The 18,486-nt window shown below is 39.4% G+C and overlaps 1 protein-coding gene across 1 annotated transcript in view; it reads left to right on the top strand.

Annotated features, from left to right (window-relative positions):
- The window catches only part of astn1 (astrotactin 1), a 140,336-nt gene that overhangs the window by 65,943 nt on the left and 55,907 nt on the right, over nt 1-18,486 (top strand). Inside the window, exons 15-16 of the mRNA XM_061295914.1 lie at nt 3,834-3,961; nt 18,196-18,300. Coding sequence (XP_061151898.1) covers nt 3,834-3,961; nt 18,196-18,300 — 233 coding nt within the window. The remainder of the gene's footprint in view (nt 1-3,833; nt 3,962-18,195; nt 18,301-18,486) is intronic.

Below are 18,486 nucleotides of genomic sequence, written 5' to 3'. Positions count from 1 at the left end.
TCAACCACAACTACATGTCTAAATGATGAAAAGCCCGATGGTCTAAAGCGACATGTATAACTCCAGCAAAACTGATAACTTTTAATAAGAAACACAAAATAGTATACTGACAGTTATTTTGTTTTTCAGTTTCAACTCAGACAACAAGTCTGCTGTCACACACTTGAATTTTAATTCACACCATTCAGTAACTCTGCATTCACTTGCCGACTCAAATCCTCATCAGGCAGCGCAAGAAAGAGCGAGAAAGCGAGAGAACGAGCCACGGAGAGAGAGAATAAGGGTTGAAAAAGTAAAGTTGATATCAAGTACATCTAAATCTCAAATGCACCGATCTTATTTGAAAGTGCTTGAGGATGGCACGTTACATACTTTGAAGACTGCCAAATGCTTCCTTTGTGATGAAAGAGGAAGGCAGACTTATTGAAAGGAATTCTAATGGAAGGGCTAATTTATAAGACATGACAGTGAATGAATTAAATCCACCCAGGATTCATTGTGCTAAAAATGTACTGGGGCAGCTGAATTTTTAAATTAACACATTATTACATTTTGTTTATCCAAAATACAATCAAATACAACTTTATTTATATAGTAGCACATTTAACAACAGCAGTAACAAAGTGCCTCACATATAGCAATGGGACAAAGACAATGAAAACACATAAACATGTACAGTAGCGGAATAATAACAGTCAGAAGTCAGTTTAAAGCCAAAGAAAAAAAAATGGGGCTGATGGGTATATCCATCCAGTCACGTTAAATTTTCATTCAGGCTGGGAATAAGCAAAATTGTTCTCAAAAACCTTATAATAGATTGTAGGCTATTCATAAGAAAAGAATGACAGCAAAGGTGCATGCCATTTCATTATTGTAAATTGTTCATGAGAATTGCATCCACAGATTATATCATAACAAATTATATAATATATAATAATAATAATAATAATAATATATAATATAATAGGCGGCTCGGTGGCGCACTTGGGTAGCACGTCCGCCTCACAGTTAGGAGGGTGCGGGTTCGATTCCACCTCCGGCCCTCCCTGTGTGGAGTTTGCATGTTCTCCCCGGGCCCGCGTGGGTTTTCTCCGGGCACTCCGGTTTCCTCCCACATCCCAAAAACATGCTTGGTAGGCTGATTGAACACTCCAAATTGTCCCTAGGTGTGAGTGTGAGTGCAAATGGTTGTTTGTCTCTGTGTGCCCTGCGATTGGCTGGCAACCGGTTCAGGGTGTCCCCCGCCTACTGCCCGATGACGGCTGGGATAGGCTCCAGCACGCCCGCGACCCCAGTGGGGACTAAGCGGTACAGAAAATGGATGGATGGATGGATATATAATATAATAATAATAATTAATAATAATAAAAATTTGCTGTTTCATAAGTATGCAAAAAAAATAGAAGTATGTCCTTCAATTCAGGCCAATGGTTACAAATATTTAACAGCATTGTGTCCTTATTGAAATGAGCTGTTAGCCCTTGAGATAAATTGTTTAAGAAATTTGACAGATGGAAGGATAGCAAGAAAAGCTCTCTGTGATGTTTGCTGGCATCTTTTCAAAGGCCAATCCCCCTGTGTTCTGGAGTTGCACAAAACATCTGTCTCCATCATTCAATGATGATCAAACGATGATATCTATATTTTACATTATGATGTAACTTTTCATAAAGTAGAGTCGTGGATCTACGTTTTCATGTCATCTTTTCTGCATGTTGCTATGAAAAAGCATTGAACCAATCTTTCACTTTTGAATTCATGTATGCTTGTCAATATTACACATTTTTGTGAACACTATCGTAAAGTAGATTTTTACGTTAACGCAAATGGCTTTTGGAGCAAGGATGGATTTGCTGTGTCCCCTACCAAGTATTTCCATTCGACTGTCAAGAGCAACAAGAAAATGAAAGTGGAAAAAACAACAACCACCACACCAATTGTGAGCATTTCGGTACAGCAAACACGTATCGTCGGGGCAATTTGGCCCATGAGGAAATCAAATCTATGATTCAGGTGGAACAGTGTGCTTTTCATTACGGCCATGGAATTGTGGACCTGCTCTACAGGCGTCACGGAGGCTGCATGAGAGTTTGCACAATCACTCTACATGTGTTTTGTGCACTCTAAGAAAGCGTTGAGCAGTGTCCCTTGGCCTGTGCTGTTTTGCCTTCTTGAGGATGACCTGTGATAAAGGCTATTATGTCCCTGTCCCCTAGTCGTTTCTCAAATGATTTCCATGGCAATCAATAAAAAGACATACACCATAATATGACCCCAGCATGAAATTGAGTAGTACACTCTGAAGTGGTCACACACACATTTTCACACTCACAATTACACCAAAGGACAATTTTGACTGGTCAATTAAAGAACAGTAGAACGATATAATCCACAGGACCAGATGACCTCATTCCACGATGGCCACATTTAATTTGGATCCCTACACTCTTGCTTGGATATCTGACGCTGTAATTTCTACTGGTTTTTGTTCTGGGATATTTCTGTGCTTTTTTTTTTTGTTACTCCGCCAGCCATTGGGCGTTGATTTTGTGTCGCAGTTTCTTCTTCCAGTTGCTCTTCTAGCATTGCTGTTTCAGTTGTACATGAGTCTGTTTTGGTCTAGCCACTGAGAGTGGACCTTAGCTCGGTTGCTGGAGAACATTGGGTTTATTCTCCTGGCCTCTACCAAGCGAGTTGCCAAGGCTGTGAATATTTGCTTAGCAGTCTCAAGTGCCTCACTTGTGGCCATCTTGTATTTTTTGGGAAGTTCTTTTAGAAGCTCCACACATTTGATTTGCTCTGTTAGGAGCTTATCTTCTGTCTGGGTTGCCCTTACTTTTGCCTCTAGCCTTGTCTTCCATGGAGGTGGCCCATGCTCCTTTCGGTTCTCATCGCCAAGCATCTCTAAGATACTGTTGCATAGATCAGCTGAATGGTCTCTGACATCATTCAGTAGTGATTGTGATGGCAATTCTTTCTTTAGCCTTGGCAAAGAGGAGGTAGTTGAGTCCCTCAAAGGGACTTAATGACCTTCTCTCTCAGGTCAATCACTCTTGTATTGACCTGTTCTGCTTTGTGCCTCATCCATCTCCAAGTGGGATAGCAACTTCCTATTGCTGATGTTCAAACACTGAGCCCGTAGTTGTTACTTGTTCAATGTGGATGTGGGGTACTGAAGAGTCCATGCCTCCCACATTCTGTGAAAGTATTCTCCCTCTCACTGGGGTTACTACACTCTATTCGCACTAAGCTTGTTTTGCACCCTGCTCCATAAATGCCTCACTCCAGCAGTAACATGGCTTAATTTGTGCTACATAGCCGCGAGCTCGCGTGACATCACTACCAGCTGTTTCCACATCAGGATACATTGTGGCTGGTCACAATTTAACAAAAGGACCAATCCCACAGGAGGAAAAAAACGTTCATGCCAAGCAACCTCTACACAGCCTATCAGCCATTCTGAGGCTGACTGAGCACTGCAGCGCAAACAATTTGCTGTCAATGTAAACTATATTCATTTAGTTTCCCTTCAAAAGTCCCGCCTCCCTGAACAGAAAAAGTGAAATACGTACTGCTGTGTGGACATTTCATTGACCCAATAAGCACCTTCATCTTTTGTTCAGAATCATCAAATTCCTCTGTACATATTTGTCCCAATAATCAGATATCCTATTTAGTGCTAATTTATAATTTAATTTAATGGCTCAGTATTACTGGGTTTTCTTTTTTCCAATGCCATTATTCTATGCCTTGGTCTATACCCACTCATATTGTGATGCAGTATATAGTATGCTCTAAAAATGACGACCTCTCCCCTCCCACTCCCTTTCCAGACAGAAAAATTTTGCTCGAGGTATTGAGCAGCAGCTACCAGATGGCATGGTGGTAGCATCTGTACCAACAGAAGTTCAGTGTCACGAGGAACTTTTAGACCCTGTGCCCGACTCAGAATACCTCACAGGTAAGAATTTTCTTACTAAGCAAGACATTATATGTGGTCATTTATAGAAGAAGGTAATTCTACTAGAATTGTCTCACAATCCCTCCAAAGAAGAGTAAGGGAAAGAAGCAAGACTAAGGTTTAGGGTTAAGAGGAAGCAATGGCATTGGGCCCAAGTCTGCCTAGATGCTCAACTCTCAATGTTCTCTGTGTATTGTAGCCTAAGCGAAACAAAGACAAGTACAAGGACTAGCCTACAGACAGAAAAATAAAACATAAATCATGACTGTGTACAATCTTTTAGACATTTGCCTTTGGAGGCGCCACCGTCTTACAAGATAGTGTACAAGTAATAGTTATCATCACTTTTGGTTTGGTACTCTTGACCTCAAGATGACCTCAGTGTATTGAAAGCTGGAAAGCTGCAGAGTACATTATGAGTTTATCTCATGATAATGTCCAATCCAATAACCAGCCCCAAGCTACTCTAAGTCCCCCAACCCACCCATCAGAACATGAAGCTAAACAATATTGCCATTTAAATTGGCAGTTTTGTTTCGAGGAAGAAAAGCGCCAGAAAATATCACAATATCTTAAACCTACTCTATGCTTCAGCTACAGTTGGCTTTATTAGACTACCGTAGAGAAATGTCCACTATGTAGTAGGGTATCGATCGCCAAATTAAATGCTACAGAAACAAACATGTAATGGTCTGGTCTAACCACGCAATTCTGATAAGTAATTAAAATTACAGTAAAAAAATATTTATAAAAGTTGCGGAAAAAGAAGGCACTAGCCCAGGGGTGGGCAAACTTTTTGACTCGCGGGCCGAACTGGGTTCTAAATTTGGACCGGAGGGCCGGACCAGGAGCAGATGGTATAGGCGTTGTGTGAAGTCATATAAGCGACCTGTAAAGGTCATTGCATAGAAGATCTTGGCCTTTAGTAGGTAGTAAAGCATGGATATTCCAAACAAGTTTTTTGAAAACAAATGCATTTATTAACAGCATTAAAAAAAATAATAATTCACTAAAAAACTGCTATCAGTGATTCTCATAAAATACGACACTGTTATTATGAATAACAATCTCCATCACTTCAGTGCCTGCAGGTCAGATTAATGAAAGATGTTTATCTTATGGGATCACATCAAACGGCAAACATTCTGACCAAATATATCATCTTGAAGAATCGGTGAAAGCATACATCCAAATAAAGTAATCAAAACAGCAACACGGTGAGGGGTATCTGAAAATCAGAGCAGAGTTTTAACTCGCAAACACCTGGTAACAGAGGTGAGGAAACGGGAAACACTTGCTTAAAGTAAGCCTTAAGAACTTTACAGGTTAAGATTAGTCGCAAATAGGTGGTGCATCAATGTCCTTGAGCATCCTGCATTGTTTGAAAATGAGAATGGTCGCTAGTTTCAATCCCTGCTATGTGTACAAATCATATTCAAAATGCATTTTTTTACAATAAACTTGAGCGCCTCCCGTTCATTTTCAGTGGGAACAGTGTTGTTGGTGTCCCTTTTTTGCTAGTGCGTCATAGTCTGGAGTAAAATTTGTTGTGGCAATTCTTAGGCGAGATCCGAGGTGTTGGTCCGTTTACCTTGATCTGTGACGGGTTGATGTTGATGTGGCTGAACGTCACGTCGCGTACGTCGAGCCAAATTGGCCACTCTTTTTTTAAACACTCGGCACTCACTTCTTTTTTTCGGGCCACTCATTTTAATGGAAGGATTCCAGGGGAAGGTTTGTGGGTGGCTTTAGCGCAAAACTGCATCTGAAAGCTCAGCGCGCGAATTATAAGAATGCTGTCGTCAAAGCCCACGCTCTAAATTCGGGACTGATACGAATAGAGCGAGAGTGCGCCAAGTCCGTACTACTGAATACGTACACGCACTTGTGAGTGTGCACCGAGCTTTCTGACACGGCTTCCGGTAGTAAATGCGCAGGCGAGCGCTTCGCCATCTACTGGGGAAACGCAGTCATTGCAGGCAAAATGACAAAAAAAAAAAGTTTAATAATACAATTTGTTCAGGGTTGGCGGGCCGGATTAAACGGTCCCGTGGGCCGGATGTGGCCCGCGGGCCGTAGTTTGCCCACCCCTGCACTAGCCCCAAGCTCTTTTATAGTTTGGTTTCTAAATAAGCGTCATGCTTTTCCACCACCTTGTCAGAAATGATCCAAGTATCACATAAATGTCTCATGAAAGCTGACAAGCGTTCACTCTATGAATGCGCCCAGTGGTGCCTCGGGCATAGCACATGCATTAGTTGAGTTCATAGCCTGGCCATTTTAACACAACACATTGTAAGACAATTGTTATGACAATGATTAGTAAGGGATTTTTACTGATGGAAAGAGACAGTGTTAATGATTGCAAACAACCTTTCCTGTATGGAGTCTAGAATACATAAGCAATGGTTTCCTAGTAGTGAGTAGTGATAAGAAATCAATCTTCTGTTTATAGTTATCAGGAGTTTGATATTTCATATTAAAATCAGCATAATTAATGGCCTTAACACCTTATTACAACTTTGTTCATCAAAGTCTAATAAAATAATAGTCACAGATGACAGTGGGATGAGACTGGATTGGGTCATATAATTAAATAGATTTTTCATTTTTTTAAATTAATATTCATTCTATTTTTATTGCTGCAATCATCACTTTGAGATTTGACATTAATTGTAAAGTTCATTATGTATAAAATAAGTAAGGAATAAATAACAGTTTAGAAATATTAACTTTCATAAAAATAGTAGTTAGCCAGATTGTTAAAAAAGCAATATGCTATTTGAACACACTTTTAAATAGGTGATGCCTATCGCATCTATTTTATTAAAATGAAATGGAAAATCAGCCACAAATACCATGCAAAAGGATGAAAGCCCTCCATTGTTAGATGTTACATCCCAAGCATATCGTACTGAGCCAGTCAATGTAACATACTTACAGTCTACAGTTTTATTCCACTCACTGCTCCCTGTCAACCAACGTGAGCTGATGGGATTTAAGTGTGCAATACCAGTTACAACAGATCCAAATCAATATTCTTTGGTCAAAAAAAAAAAAAGAAAAAAAAAGGTACCCGATGGGCTCTATTTTTGTAGACAGTGCACATGTGCTCAGCGCAAAAACTGGCACATATTGATTTTTGCCCTAGGGCAAGTCGACTTTACAGTGTATGGGAATTTGGTAGACGGCGCCGCACCACACTGGGCATTCCGTTGGACCAAGTGTGTTTTCGTTCACACGCCCCCGGCACACCTCACGAATTGGTGACTGAAAGTAAATGAGACTTGAGAATTTGATCGCGGTGCAGGTAGACCGAATCTTCAGGAATATGATAACAGTGTGGATCAAACCTTCTGAATGAGTGTGAACATCAATTCAGTGATTGCGTTTGTTTTCTCATCATCTTTATAATGTTTTTTTCAAAACGACCCACTGGGTAACAGCTTGGAGATGCAGGGAATGTGTCACAAGTACATGAACAATCGGAATGAAAGGAAGTCTCCAACTTCCCACTTCACAGCAAGGCTCAGCCCATTGAAGTGCGCTTGCATTTCCTTGAATATACTTTGCAAGTTTCGATATCCTGCATGAACACCAGAAAGTATTTTGCTTCTTCTGCCATGTCAAAGGCATGTGCCTCTCCTGGGCTCAATTTACAGGGAATGAGAGGAGCCTCTTTCATTGCCCAGAAAAAAGGTCGGCTGTGTTCACTCCCACAATGGCGCAAATGCCCCTCTCAAACTGCGGCCCGTCTTCGAAAATACTACCGTAATTTTCGGACTATAAGTCGCGTTTTTTTTCATAGTTTGGGTGGGGGGGGGGGGGGGGCGACTTATACTCAGGATATGGTTTTTTTTTCACTTTTTTGGGCATTTTATGGCTGGTGCGACTTATAGTCCGAAAATTACGGTAATTGAAAGAAAATTTAGGCCAGGCAAGAAGGATGGTATGACACTGAAGCAATCGGAAAGGCTGGATAAAATACTACAATTTGTCTCGTCCACTTTGGGGACTAGTTCATTTAAGAGCTACAGAAAGTCAGAAGAAAAATCAAAACACATGCACAAATGAATCATTTGATCCTAATTGACTTGATGTTTGCTGTTCTTGTTTGGCATACGAACGTCATACATAAAAGGTCCCGTAGATGCATTGTCAACCTGTTCTGTGGAACATTAATAGTATAAACGCATTTCGCAGATGGCCCTGACATTTGTATCTTGCTACCTTTATTGAGCCAAGGAACTCATTTTATATTAAATTTAGTTCATAAACATTGGCTATGACATATGAGATATCATCCATGAGATTTATCTCAGGCAATTGCCTTTCTGTACCTGACCTTACCTTCTATTAACTTACCTTACACCTGCCCTCTTGTCCACCTGCCTCCCACAGTAGTCTCAAACTTCAGCAAGCTTGCGACAATCTGCCACCACTGAATTTCCGGCTGGCTGTCAAGCATTGTCACTTTGCCCGCAGTTAATTGCAAGATTCACGTTATTGTCCATCGAGCGCAGAGGCTGTGTCAAAAAGTCTAACATCTTTTTAGTCACATTAAAAGCTTGCCACACCTCAATCCCATGTTGATTTAGCCAGGGTTGGTTGCTCTGGTCAGTATATTTGTCACAATGTCAGCAGTCCTTGTTCCAGCTCTCCCCGGTCACCACAGGGGTGAAATCATTCATCTTCCTATTCATCTCAAGGCTTTAAAGCCATTCATCGTGAGGCCAGAGACCTCCATCAATTATTCCACAGGGGGGAAAAAGAGTGAGGATAGGGAAGCTTTTGAAAGGCAAATACATCTTGATTTAATTGGAAAGCAAGCATGCTCTGGGCTGCTAAGCAGATTTCCCGTAAGATGGCGCTTGAGCAATAACTGATCGGTATAGAAAAGATAGACAAAGAAAAAGCATACAAAAAGGAAACAATAGTGAATAGAAGAATGGCAAAAATTACAATTAAAATTTGAGCACCACATACACAGGCAGCACAGAACAAAAGCCTTAAAGAGCAGCCAAAAAAATGAAGGGGAAGAGACTTGTCTCCAGAGCAGTGATAAACAGACCATCGGCTGGGAGATAAATGCAGCAAAAGAAAAGTGATGCCAGAAGCAGGTTACAGGATCTCATGCCATTTGCTTGTCTGTGAGCAACAATATCATTTCACTGCCACTACTATCTGTAAAACATACATCACATACTATATGGCTTTCAGTGTAAAATAGAGCAAAGAATGCCAAAGGTGAAATATTTTTGCCTGACAGAAACCACAGCTCTCTCGCCAATCCCCTGTCATTACTTATCAGAGCTGAGGATGATGCTTATAGTTTAGGAAAAAAAATGGCTGACACAAGCCCTTTTGTGCTGAAAGAAAGTGTGTTCGAACAGACAGGGATAAACATTTTTATCATAAGTTGATGCATTTTAATAAAAACTACATTTTGAATGAACAGAGTATAATAATGGAAATGCACGTCATGGGTCAATTAACCGGATTTAAAGATAAAAGGCTACAAAGAAATACCAAGAGAAAGAAAATGCCTCCATGCCCACAGTTCAACTGCACTTTGCGTTATACTTGCGCTGGGCATGAAATTGTAAGTTTAATTATTCAATAAATAATCACAGTGAGAAAAGACCAATTTACATTGAAGATGCATCGATTCATAGTCAAATAATTGTAGCCCTATATTATGTGGTAAAATTACATGCACTGTTCAGGTATCAAATCCACGTCATCAGCGTGCACCACTACACTATGAGCAATCACATTTAATGAGTGAATTTACAGCCTGCTCCCTTTTTTTCTAACGCAGAATTTAGTTATGTGAAGATGAAAGCAACTGGATGCAGTTAATGTGAGTTTGAACATCTACGGGATGACAGAAGATAATAGTAATGTCAAGGTTACATGACTGAAGCAAGAGAGTACCTTTGATCAAACAAGTAACACACTATGGAAATTAGCAATTCTAACAAGGGCTGCATTTGTAGGTGCACTGTCAGTGGTGATCTGTCACAACAGAATATGAGAGCAAAGGGTCGTGTGACAGGTCTCATCTAATTTCCAGAGATCTGTATTGGAATACCCCTACACCAAGTACCGTGTTTTCCGCACTATAAAGCGCACCTTCAATGAATGGCCCGTTTTAAAACTTTGTCCATGTATAAAACGTACCGGATTATAAAGCACATAGAATAAATAACTCAACGTTGCTCAAACGTTAAGGCAATCACAATATAGTAACACTTGAAATAGTGAAAACAATTGCAATATATCAATAACTCAACGTTGCTCAAACGTTAATATCAAACAACACACAAAATAAACACGTAAAGCTTACTTTAATGAATTAGTCCTCATCCACAAATCCATATTGGTCCATAAATAAAGCGCACCGGATTATAAGGCGCACTGTCGACTTTTGAGAAAATTGGAGGTTTTTAGGTGCACCTTATAGTGCGGAAAATACGGTAGTAATGGTATACATAAGAGTATTTTAATTTCTTGTGTATGACATATGTACCTAAACAACTCAAACTTATTTTTCTGGGATTCCGCATTGGGTCCAAAAGTACTTTTTCTGTAATGTATTAAATTGAAATTGGGGGAAGAGTTTTATTTCGCTGTATGCTTCTAACATCCAATTGCCCCTCTGTCGATTAATAAAACAACTTGCGCCACATTGCAGTTTAGATTAATGAATACTATTGCAATCGGTGTGTTTCAATATGTAGCCCCTTGATTAAAATCAAATTGATCAGAGTCTACTCAGGAGGTCAACCTGCATATTTATTGTTTTTTTTGTAATTACAATATGCAGGATTGTCTTAATCAAGGCCGTGATCAGCAACACTATACTAGATTCCTCTGATCTTATCCTATTGAATCTGCCTTCCCTCGGGTTTTGCACATTGCTTCTTTGCACGCTCCCGATGGTATGAGCCTTCACACGTGTCAGCACAGAGATGGCACATAATCTATATTTCATAAGGCCTATGTATAATTGGTCACACTATGGGAAGGTCATTGTCATAAAGGTCCCCTGAGTTTTCTCCAAATTCTTTCAAGACACAATCCATTTAAAATAGCGCACCATTCAATTATATTTTCTATAAAGGAGTAGTTAGCACCTTTTCAATTTCGTGCTTGCTCCAATGCTCCCTAAAATCTCGCACAGGGGTATGTTTTCATCACTGATAGTTTTCACAACACTCAATAAGTGTTTGGGAACTGAGGACACTATCTGTGGGTGGAATTGTTTCCCCAACTATCCATTATCAGAACCGCTTTTCCTCAGGAGGGTTGCGGGCATGCTAAAGCCCATCCCAGCTGACTCTGGGCAGTAAGTGGAGGATACCCTGAACAAGTTGCCAGCAAATCGCAGGGCACACTTTGAAACATCCATTCACACTTATTTCGACACCTACGGAAAATCCGGAGTGGTCAATTGGCAGGATTTTTGGAATGTGGGAGGAAAGGGAAGAATGTGCTCATACCTGCTCCTGCGTGTGGTGATTTCTGAACATGCATAATTCGTTCGGAATTTCTGGAGTCCTCTTCATTATCTAGAATCCTCTTGTGCTGTTTGCTGTGTAAATAAGTTGTTACCTCTATTCCAATGCTCTTTCGGGCATAACTCAAATATCAGGAAACTCTATTGAAATTCAATAATTAACTACACACCCACAGTGAATTGAGAAAAATTCCAATTCATTCCTCAAACGATAATTAATTGGATGGATTTTCCGCATTTTGCATGTTAAATGTCAGGTAATTAGCTGACAAAATCAGACAGGATAATAATTACAGTTCGTTCTCACACCATGGCACCAAAGGGTGAGGCTCGGAGGGATTGGAGCTTCTGCTGACATAGACGTTCATGCCTGTTAGTTTCCAGCTGGTAATGTTAGCAGGGGGCTTGATTTTAAATTTAATGAAACTTGAGCTATGAGTGCGAATGCTCAGTGGAACAGTGCTCAGTTGGAGTTGATAGAGTATATGACCTCTGTATTTGACATTAGAACATGTCTATTTATCAAACCTGGAAAAGGAGTTGCTTTTTTTTTTTTTATACGTACATGAAGGACATCAAGACCTCATCACTTATATCAGTTTGTCCCTATGCCAACACCTACTTTCCCTGAACTCAAACATTATGGCGATATAGTGTAGTGCAGATTTTTCCATTATACCTTAAAGGCTCACTTTCACACAAATGGCATGATTTCGTGAGTCAGTAACTAGTTTATTCACTCACTGATGACACTAAATTAGGAGAAACTGCAAGCTTATCTGAATTTGAGTAACAGAGATTGAACCTTCAACATTTTGCGCTTGAACAATGCCATGCATTTCAGAAAATAGAATTGTTGAATAAAATGTATAATGACATTTATTAAGATATACCGTATTTTCCGCACTGTAAGGCGTACCTAAAAACCTCCAATTTTCTCAAAAGCCGACAGTGCGGCTTATAATCACGTGCGCCTTATATATGGACCAATATTGAGCCACTACAGCAGGCGTGTCCAAAGTCCGGCCCGCGGGCCAAATGTATATATCTTATATATGGACAAAGTTTTAAAATTGGCCATCCATTGAAGGTGTGCCTTATATATGGACAAAGTTTTAAAATGGGCCATTCATTAAAGGTGCGCCTTATAATCTGGTGCGCCTTATAGTGTAGAAAATACGGTAGTTTGAAAGGTATATCCTCTACTGTACTGTTACTATTCTAGTAAGTTGATTGCAATTTCTTACTGACCAAAATGGAAACACATTTGTACTTTTCCTTATGCAAATTTATGGATGTTTTGATCGGTGACTTACAAAATGTCAGTTGGCCACGTACAGAATGAGTACCGGTAGTATGCAAGATTATCTTTCTTTCCTTACAGCCACTGCTGACCAGAAAGTTTTTAATGTTATAGACACAATTGGGTTTGAAATCAGGTGAAATTGAAAAAAAAAAAGTGATGTCAGCTGTCATTACACGCACTGGGACATGTTCTAGTTAATTAAAGGAAAACTTGTGGACAGTTTTGAAACCAGTAGATCGGGCCTTTGGAGGCAGCCAGAGTGGCAGTGATTCATAGTTCAACCCAGAGTCCCTCTCTCCCTAAGTCCCTCATAATTAAAGTTGAAGCATATGGCCTCATGACCACACAAGCTCAGAGGTATCTGCTGAACTTTTTTTTGGCATCTTATTTCAAATTGCTGACAAAAATGGTCCCCCTCGCCTTTCTTCAGCGCAGCAGAAAAGGAAAATGTGTCACCTTGAGTGGTTACAAGCCACATCTGCCAGCCTAATTATCAAGTTTGCAAGCCACATTGTTTATGTGGGTATCAGCATAGAGCTAATGAGATTTTGTAGATATTTTTACAAGGAAAAAGTTAATGAACACACCTGCCATACTCAATCAGATGCATATGAAAATTACATGGGCAGCAATAACCCGCCTACAGTGACCCTTATTCTAAATATGTTTTCTTGTAAAATATAGAACAAGGCTTTAGACCAGATTTATTCAATTAGTAGCCCGTGGGCCACATGCGGCCCGGAACCATCCCCCATAGTGGCCCAGTTTGTAGTCCAGCCTACCTGAATTGAATCGGATTGAAGAGATGCAGGGTGATTGGTTCGCAAGATTTCAAAAATTCCTACGGTGTTTGATACCATGAATGCAACACTCGCGTAGCCGACATTGCTGACGGTGTTGTTTTGAAGTATGGCTAGCATCGCACGTATTTTTATCGTATTTTTTTTATTTTTTATTATTTCAGAAAGCTGTTGGTCTTGACATCATCCTATCCCCCATAAATGATTTATTTAACTTTGCCACAGGTCAATCCTTAATATTCAGAATCCAGAGATTCTAGTTTGGATGTTTTGTATCTTTACCAACAAATTGAGCAAAACTATTTATCAAAGTCTATATATTACGATACTCTTGGATTACAGCATTTTCTTAGTGACGAATACCGTATTTTCCGCACTATAAGGCGCACCGGATTATAAGGCGCACCTTCAATGAATGGCCCATTTTAAAATTTTGTTCATATATAAGGCGCACCAGATTATAAAGCACATCGAATAAATAACTCAACGTTGCTCAAACGTTAATGGAATCACAATATAGTAACACTCGAAATAGTGAAAACAATAACAATATATCAATAACTCAACGTTGCTCAAACGTTAATATCACACAACACACAAAATAAACACGTAAAGCTTACTTTAATAAATTAGTCCTCATCCACGAATTCAGATTGGTCCATATATAAAGCGCACCGGATTTTAAGGCGCACTGTCGGCTTTTGAGAAAATTGGAGGTTTTTAGGTGCGCCTTATAGTGCGGAAAATACGGTAATCGTATGCATATTCTCCCGTATGTTCTCCTTCATGCTAAATCATTAATCACCAAACCTAATCTGGAATGAAATGGAGCACAGGCTAGACAAGAGTTTTAAGATTACAATCTGACCCCACTCATTCTGATGAATCTAACAAGAAAAGCGCCCTAAATAACAAACACCTCTAACTTTCTAGTTAGTTTGAAGATAGCCATTGGATCTTTGGATTGAATTTTTTTTCTTTTCTAATCACTTCTGTTTTCGAACATCCACAAGCACTGCATTGATCTGTTGTCACAGTCAATGTGTTTACACATTAGAAAGAGTCTATTTATTTAGCTAGTCCGATTAGAATTAGTGATTAGAATTTTACTTTGAGATGTTTTTACATTACCTTAAAAGTCAAGTTTGAGAAAACACTTAGTAATGTGGGTCATTTATTTGATTTTGGAGATTCCGCCCAATGCCAATGCCAGTGATTTTTCTGAAACAGAAATCCAGTCATTTACTTCACATTGGACATTGAATAAATGACATAAAGAATCATTGCATGAATTTGCATATCAGCAATTAACAATGAGCACTTATATCTCATAGTATGTCTTAGGTTCACACAACTAACATAATCACTAAAAAATTAGTCGTCAGACATACCAGTGGCATGTCTGGTGTTCACTACTTTTACATCTCAGAAGTTAAGATACACCAGAATGTTCTACCCCTTTACTATAGACATGTTATCTGGATGCATATTTTAGTTTTGTTGCTTTTTATTTGATAAATTTTAACTGATATTTTGTTGTGTGATATTTTTTTTTTTTGGAGTGAATCAGACTTTTACTTTAAATTTGTTTAGCAAGAAAACGTTCAAAGCTTAAATTATTAAAACTACATAAGGATTTTTTGTTGCATTTTTGTAACAGTCTTTAGAGCAAATATGTTATTGCAAAATCTAAAAATAAACTACAAAATCACTTTTTTGTATGTTCACAATTTTACGGGTTTTTTTGGTAAGAAAACTGAAGTCAGCTGGTATAGAACAGAACATCCGGAACCCTCGTGATGATGAAGCGGTTAAGTAAATTAATGTATCAGAAGAGTTGTTCGGTATCCAAATGTGACGACGCTTATTAGCGAGCCGAACCAAAAGAGCCGATTCTCCAAAAAGAGCTGTAATTTTCATCACTACTGTCGTACCCCATCCAAACGCTTCTATACAAGGCCCTCACACTGTCTACATGAAGAGCGATTATGAACTTGGGATGTTTGCAAAGTGAAGTGCAGTCAAATTAATCATTGTGTCAGACAATGAAAGCAGAACACCCCAGGGCTAAAAGGGAGACAAGGCCTTTCAGCAAGAAGAATATGCTGCAGTACAGTACTCTGTGTTTGGGGCTTCGTCATTTTAACTAAGGGAACCGGGGCCCTTGCAGGCAATAGGAAGGTTATATTGTGGTGCGTTCTCTCTGAACCAGGTATTCTATGTGTCATTCCAGAGAGCTACTTCCCATAAGAGGGGATAAATGGATGTTGCTGAAGGTGACGACAATGCCAAAATCTCACACTGAGTGGCTTCTTCATCAATTTCTTTGGTCATGTTGGACTCTATCCAAATGTTGCATTTTCATAGCATCAATATAGTAGACGTGTTACTGGCCAACATGGATGGAGCTTATGTCACACTTAATTTCCAAGTCATGTTCTTTTTAATGCACACTCATGCAGAATGTCTTCATTTCTGCCACTTGTTTTTGTTTGATGTACCGTATTTTCCGAACTATGAGGCGCACCTAAAAACCAAAAATTTTCTCAAAAGCCTACAGTGTGCCTTATAGTCCGGTGCGCCTTATATATGGACCGAATTCCTAAATTTAAACTAGCCCGAAGCATTGTGTCATGAAGTCAATCAGAAGTGTCCCGCTGAAGACTATGAGTCATAAATAAAAAAGACTATGGATCATTATTTTGGGATTATAAAGCAATTTGTTGCATCTGAAGTTGAAATAAAGATAAAATGGAGAATGATTTGGATGAAAAAATCTGACATGATGCATTAATGGTGCGCCTTATAGTCCGGTGCGCCTTATATAAGGACAAAGTTTTAAAATGGGCCATTCATTGAAGGTGCGCCTTATAGTCCAGTGCACCTTATAGTCCGGATAATACGGTACTCCTTTAATCCTTTGACACATGAGGTATATCTTCTCTTTTCAGCTCCTCTTTATGTTTTCCACACATTTGGATGCAGCATATAGGTGATCTTAGTTATGAACAGTATCAAGACACCTTCTAGGGGTGCTACGGCACACGTTGAGGGGCAGTCAGAGTGATGATATATGGCTGTAATTCCACAACTGCAGAAACCCACCATTGCTACGAGAGACGAGCGGATTTATATTCAAGCACTACGCTTGTGGTCTAGCATAAATGATAATAATCGTGAAGTTCAGGATATGTATGAGGGTTCAATGGCACTCAATGGAACAAATGAGGCCTGCCACCTGAATAACTTCAGCTTCACAACCATTTATTAAAAACCTCTGTAAGTGACATTTTTGCTTGTAATGTCACCCAAGAGAAAACTGGGAGATGACAAAGTCTGGGATGTACTCAATAACATGGGTCCTCTCTCATCATGTTTTGTCTATGATTGTTGATGGCAAGTGAGGTACTGATTGTTACTGATTTATATTTTAAAAAGACTTTAAGATTGTTGTGTCTCTACATAGCTTCTCTAATTGTCAATGTCCTATTGATGTAGGATTTTTGCTTGTACTAATTATTGTACATGCCGCAGTAGTAAAGGGGCTGTGTCGAATTGCCCTTTTATTTTGGTTAGGTATTACGCCACTGGTTTTGGTTTAGGCCTTTGTAAAGGATCCCAGTAATTTCCTGAAAAATCTCATGATTATCTAAGCAGCAGTGACATGCAGGAGACCAAGAAAAGAGAATGTCAGTGACATCATGCAATTCTGTGCCATCTTTCTACTCAGGGTGGAAAGCAAAATCTTCCTGCACTACCACAACAGTGTAGAAAGGACGTGTTCTAGTCATGCCAGGCTGTCGAATGTGAACTGGAGCAGTTGCTTAGCTGATCCGGAATGCAAGTGAAATCCGTAGAGACATGTCAGCCATTTGGCTGGATCCTTGCCTTGATTAAATGGTGTGGAAAGATCACCTGCATGGTCAATTTTACATAAAGTTTTGTTTTCGGGTATCCTACAAATATTGAAAATCATTTTAAAGTAAGTAGCAATGCATATTCAGTTAACATATTAGTGTAACATGCAGAAACCAAATACTTGAAAGTCAGCCTCTGCTTTCATCCAGCTCAGCACACTACTTTTTTGTTGTTGTTGTTTTGCTAGAAAGGCAAATATATGTATAAGAATATGAAGTATGCACCGGACTCTGAAATGTGCAAGTTATCTAAACTACAGCTTAAGATATCGCTTTTTTTTTTTCAGAGGGCGCTGACTTCCACTTTCATTTAATGCCGACCAACCTACATTCTTACTGTGGCCCTTTTTCTGCTTTTTTTTTTCCAAATATTATCATTTTATTTGAGGGTGAACTGCAGTTTATGCTTTTATTTGATCTCAAGCCAATGAATTTATCATGCTTCTCTCTTGTGCCATCTAATCTACATAGATACATATTTCTCTCCAATTCTTGAGCTAAAATAAACAAGACTGCGATATAAAGCTACCCTCTGATCTATCACTGAGCTGTTTTATCCAATGCACATTTCTCATTGACGTTTTACTGCAAGGTTTCGTAGTCGTGAAGTGCTACTGCAATACTTTTGTCTTATACTAAGGACGGCATCCAAAATATACATTACATGTGTGCACTGTGTGTCATTGCAGGCATGGTGAATTACAGTGAAGTGTCTGGCTACCCTCTTGTGCAGCGTTGGAGTCTTCGCTCTGTGCTCTACCATGTCAAACTCAATCAGTGGGTTTTATCTCAAGGTAAACCTCTCTCAGTTTTCGACAAGGAATTATTTGTTTTAAAAAAAGGGAATTCTTGTGAAGGTTATACGTACCTTGGGCTGTGATTTTCCGAGCCCTGTTGACAAATATTTGTCATTGTTTGTCTTTGATGCATCAAGGTGAGGGTGTCTGTATGACAATGGGCAATTTGTTTTATTTGCTACA

Source organism: Syngnathus typhle, linkage group LG13 (assembly GCF_033458585.1).
Source record: "Syngnathus typhle isolate RoL2023-S1 ecotype Sweden linkage group LG13, RoL_Styp_1.0, whole genome shotgun sequence".
Taxonomy (NCBI): Eukaryota; Metazoa; Chordata; class Actinopteri; order Syngnathiformes; family Syngnathidae; genus Syngnathus; species Syngnathus typhle.
Note: the sequence above shows the minus strand (reverse complement) of the source record. Positions and strands in the feature narration are given on the sequence as shown.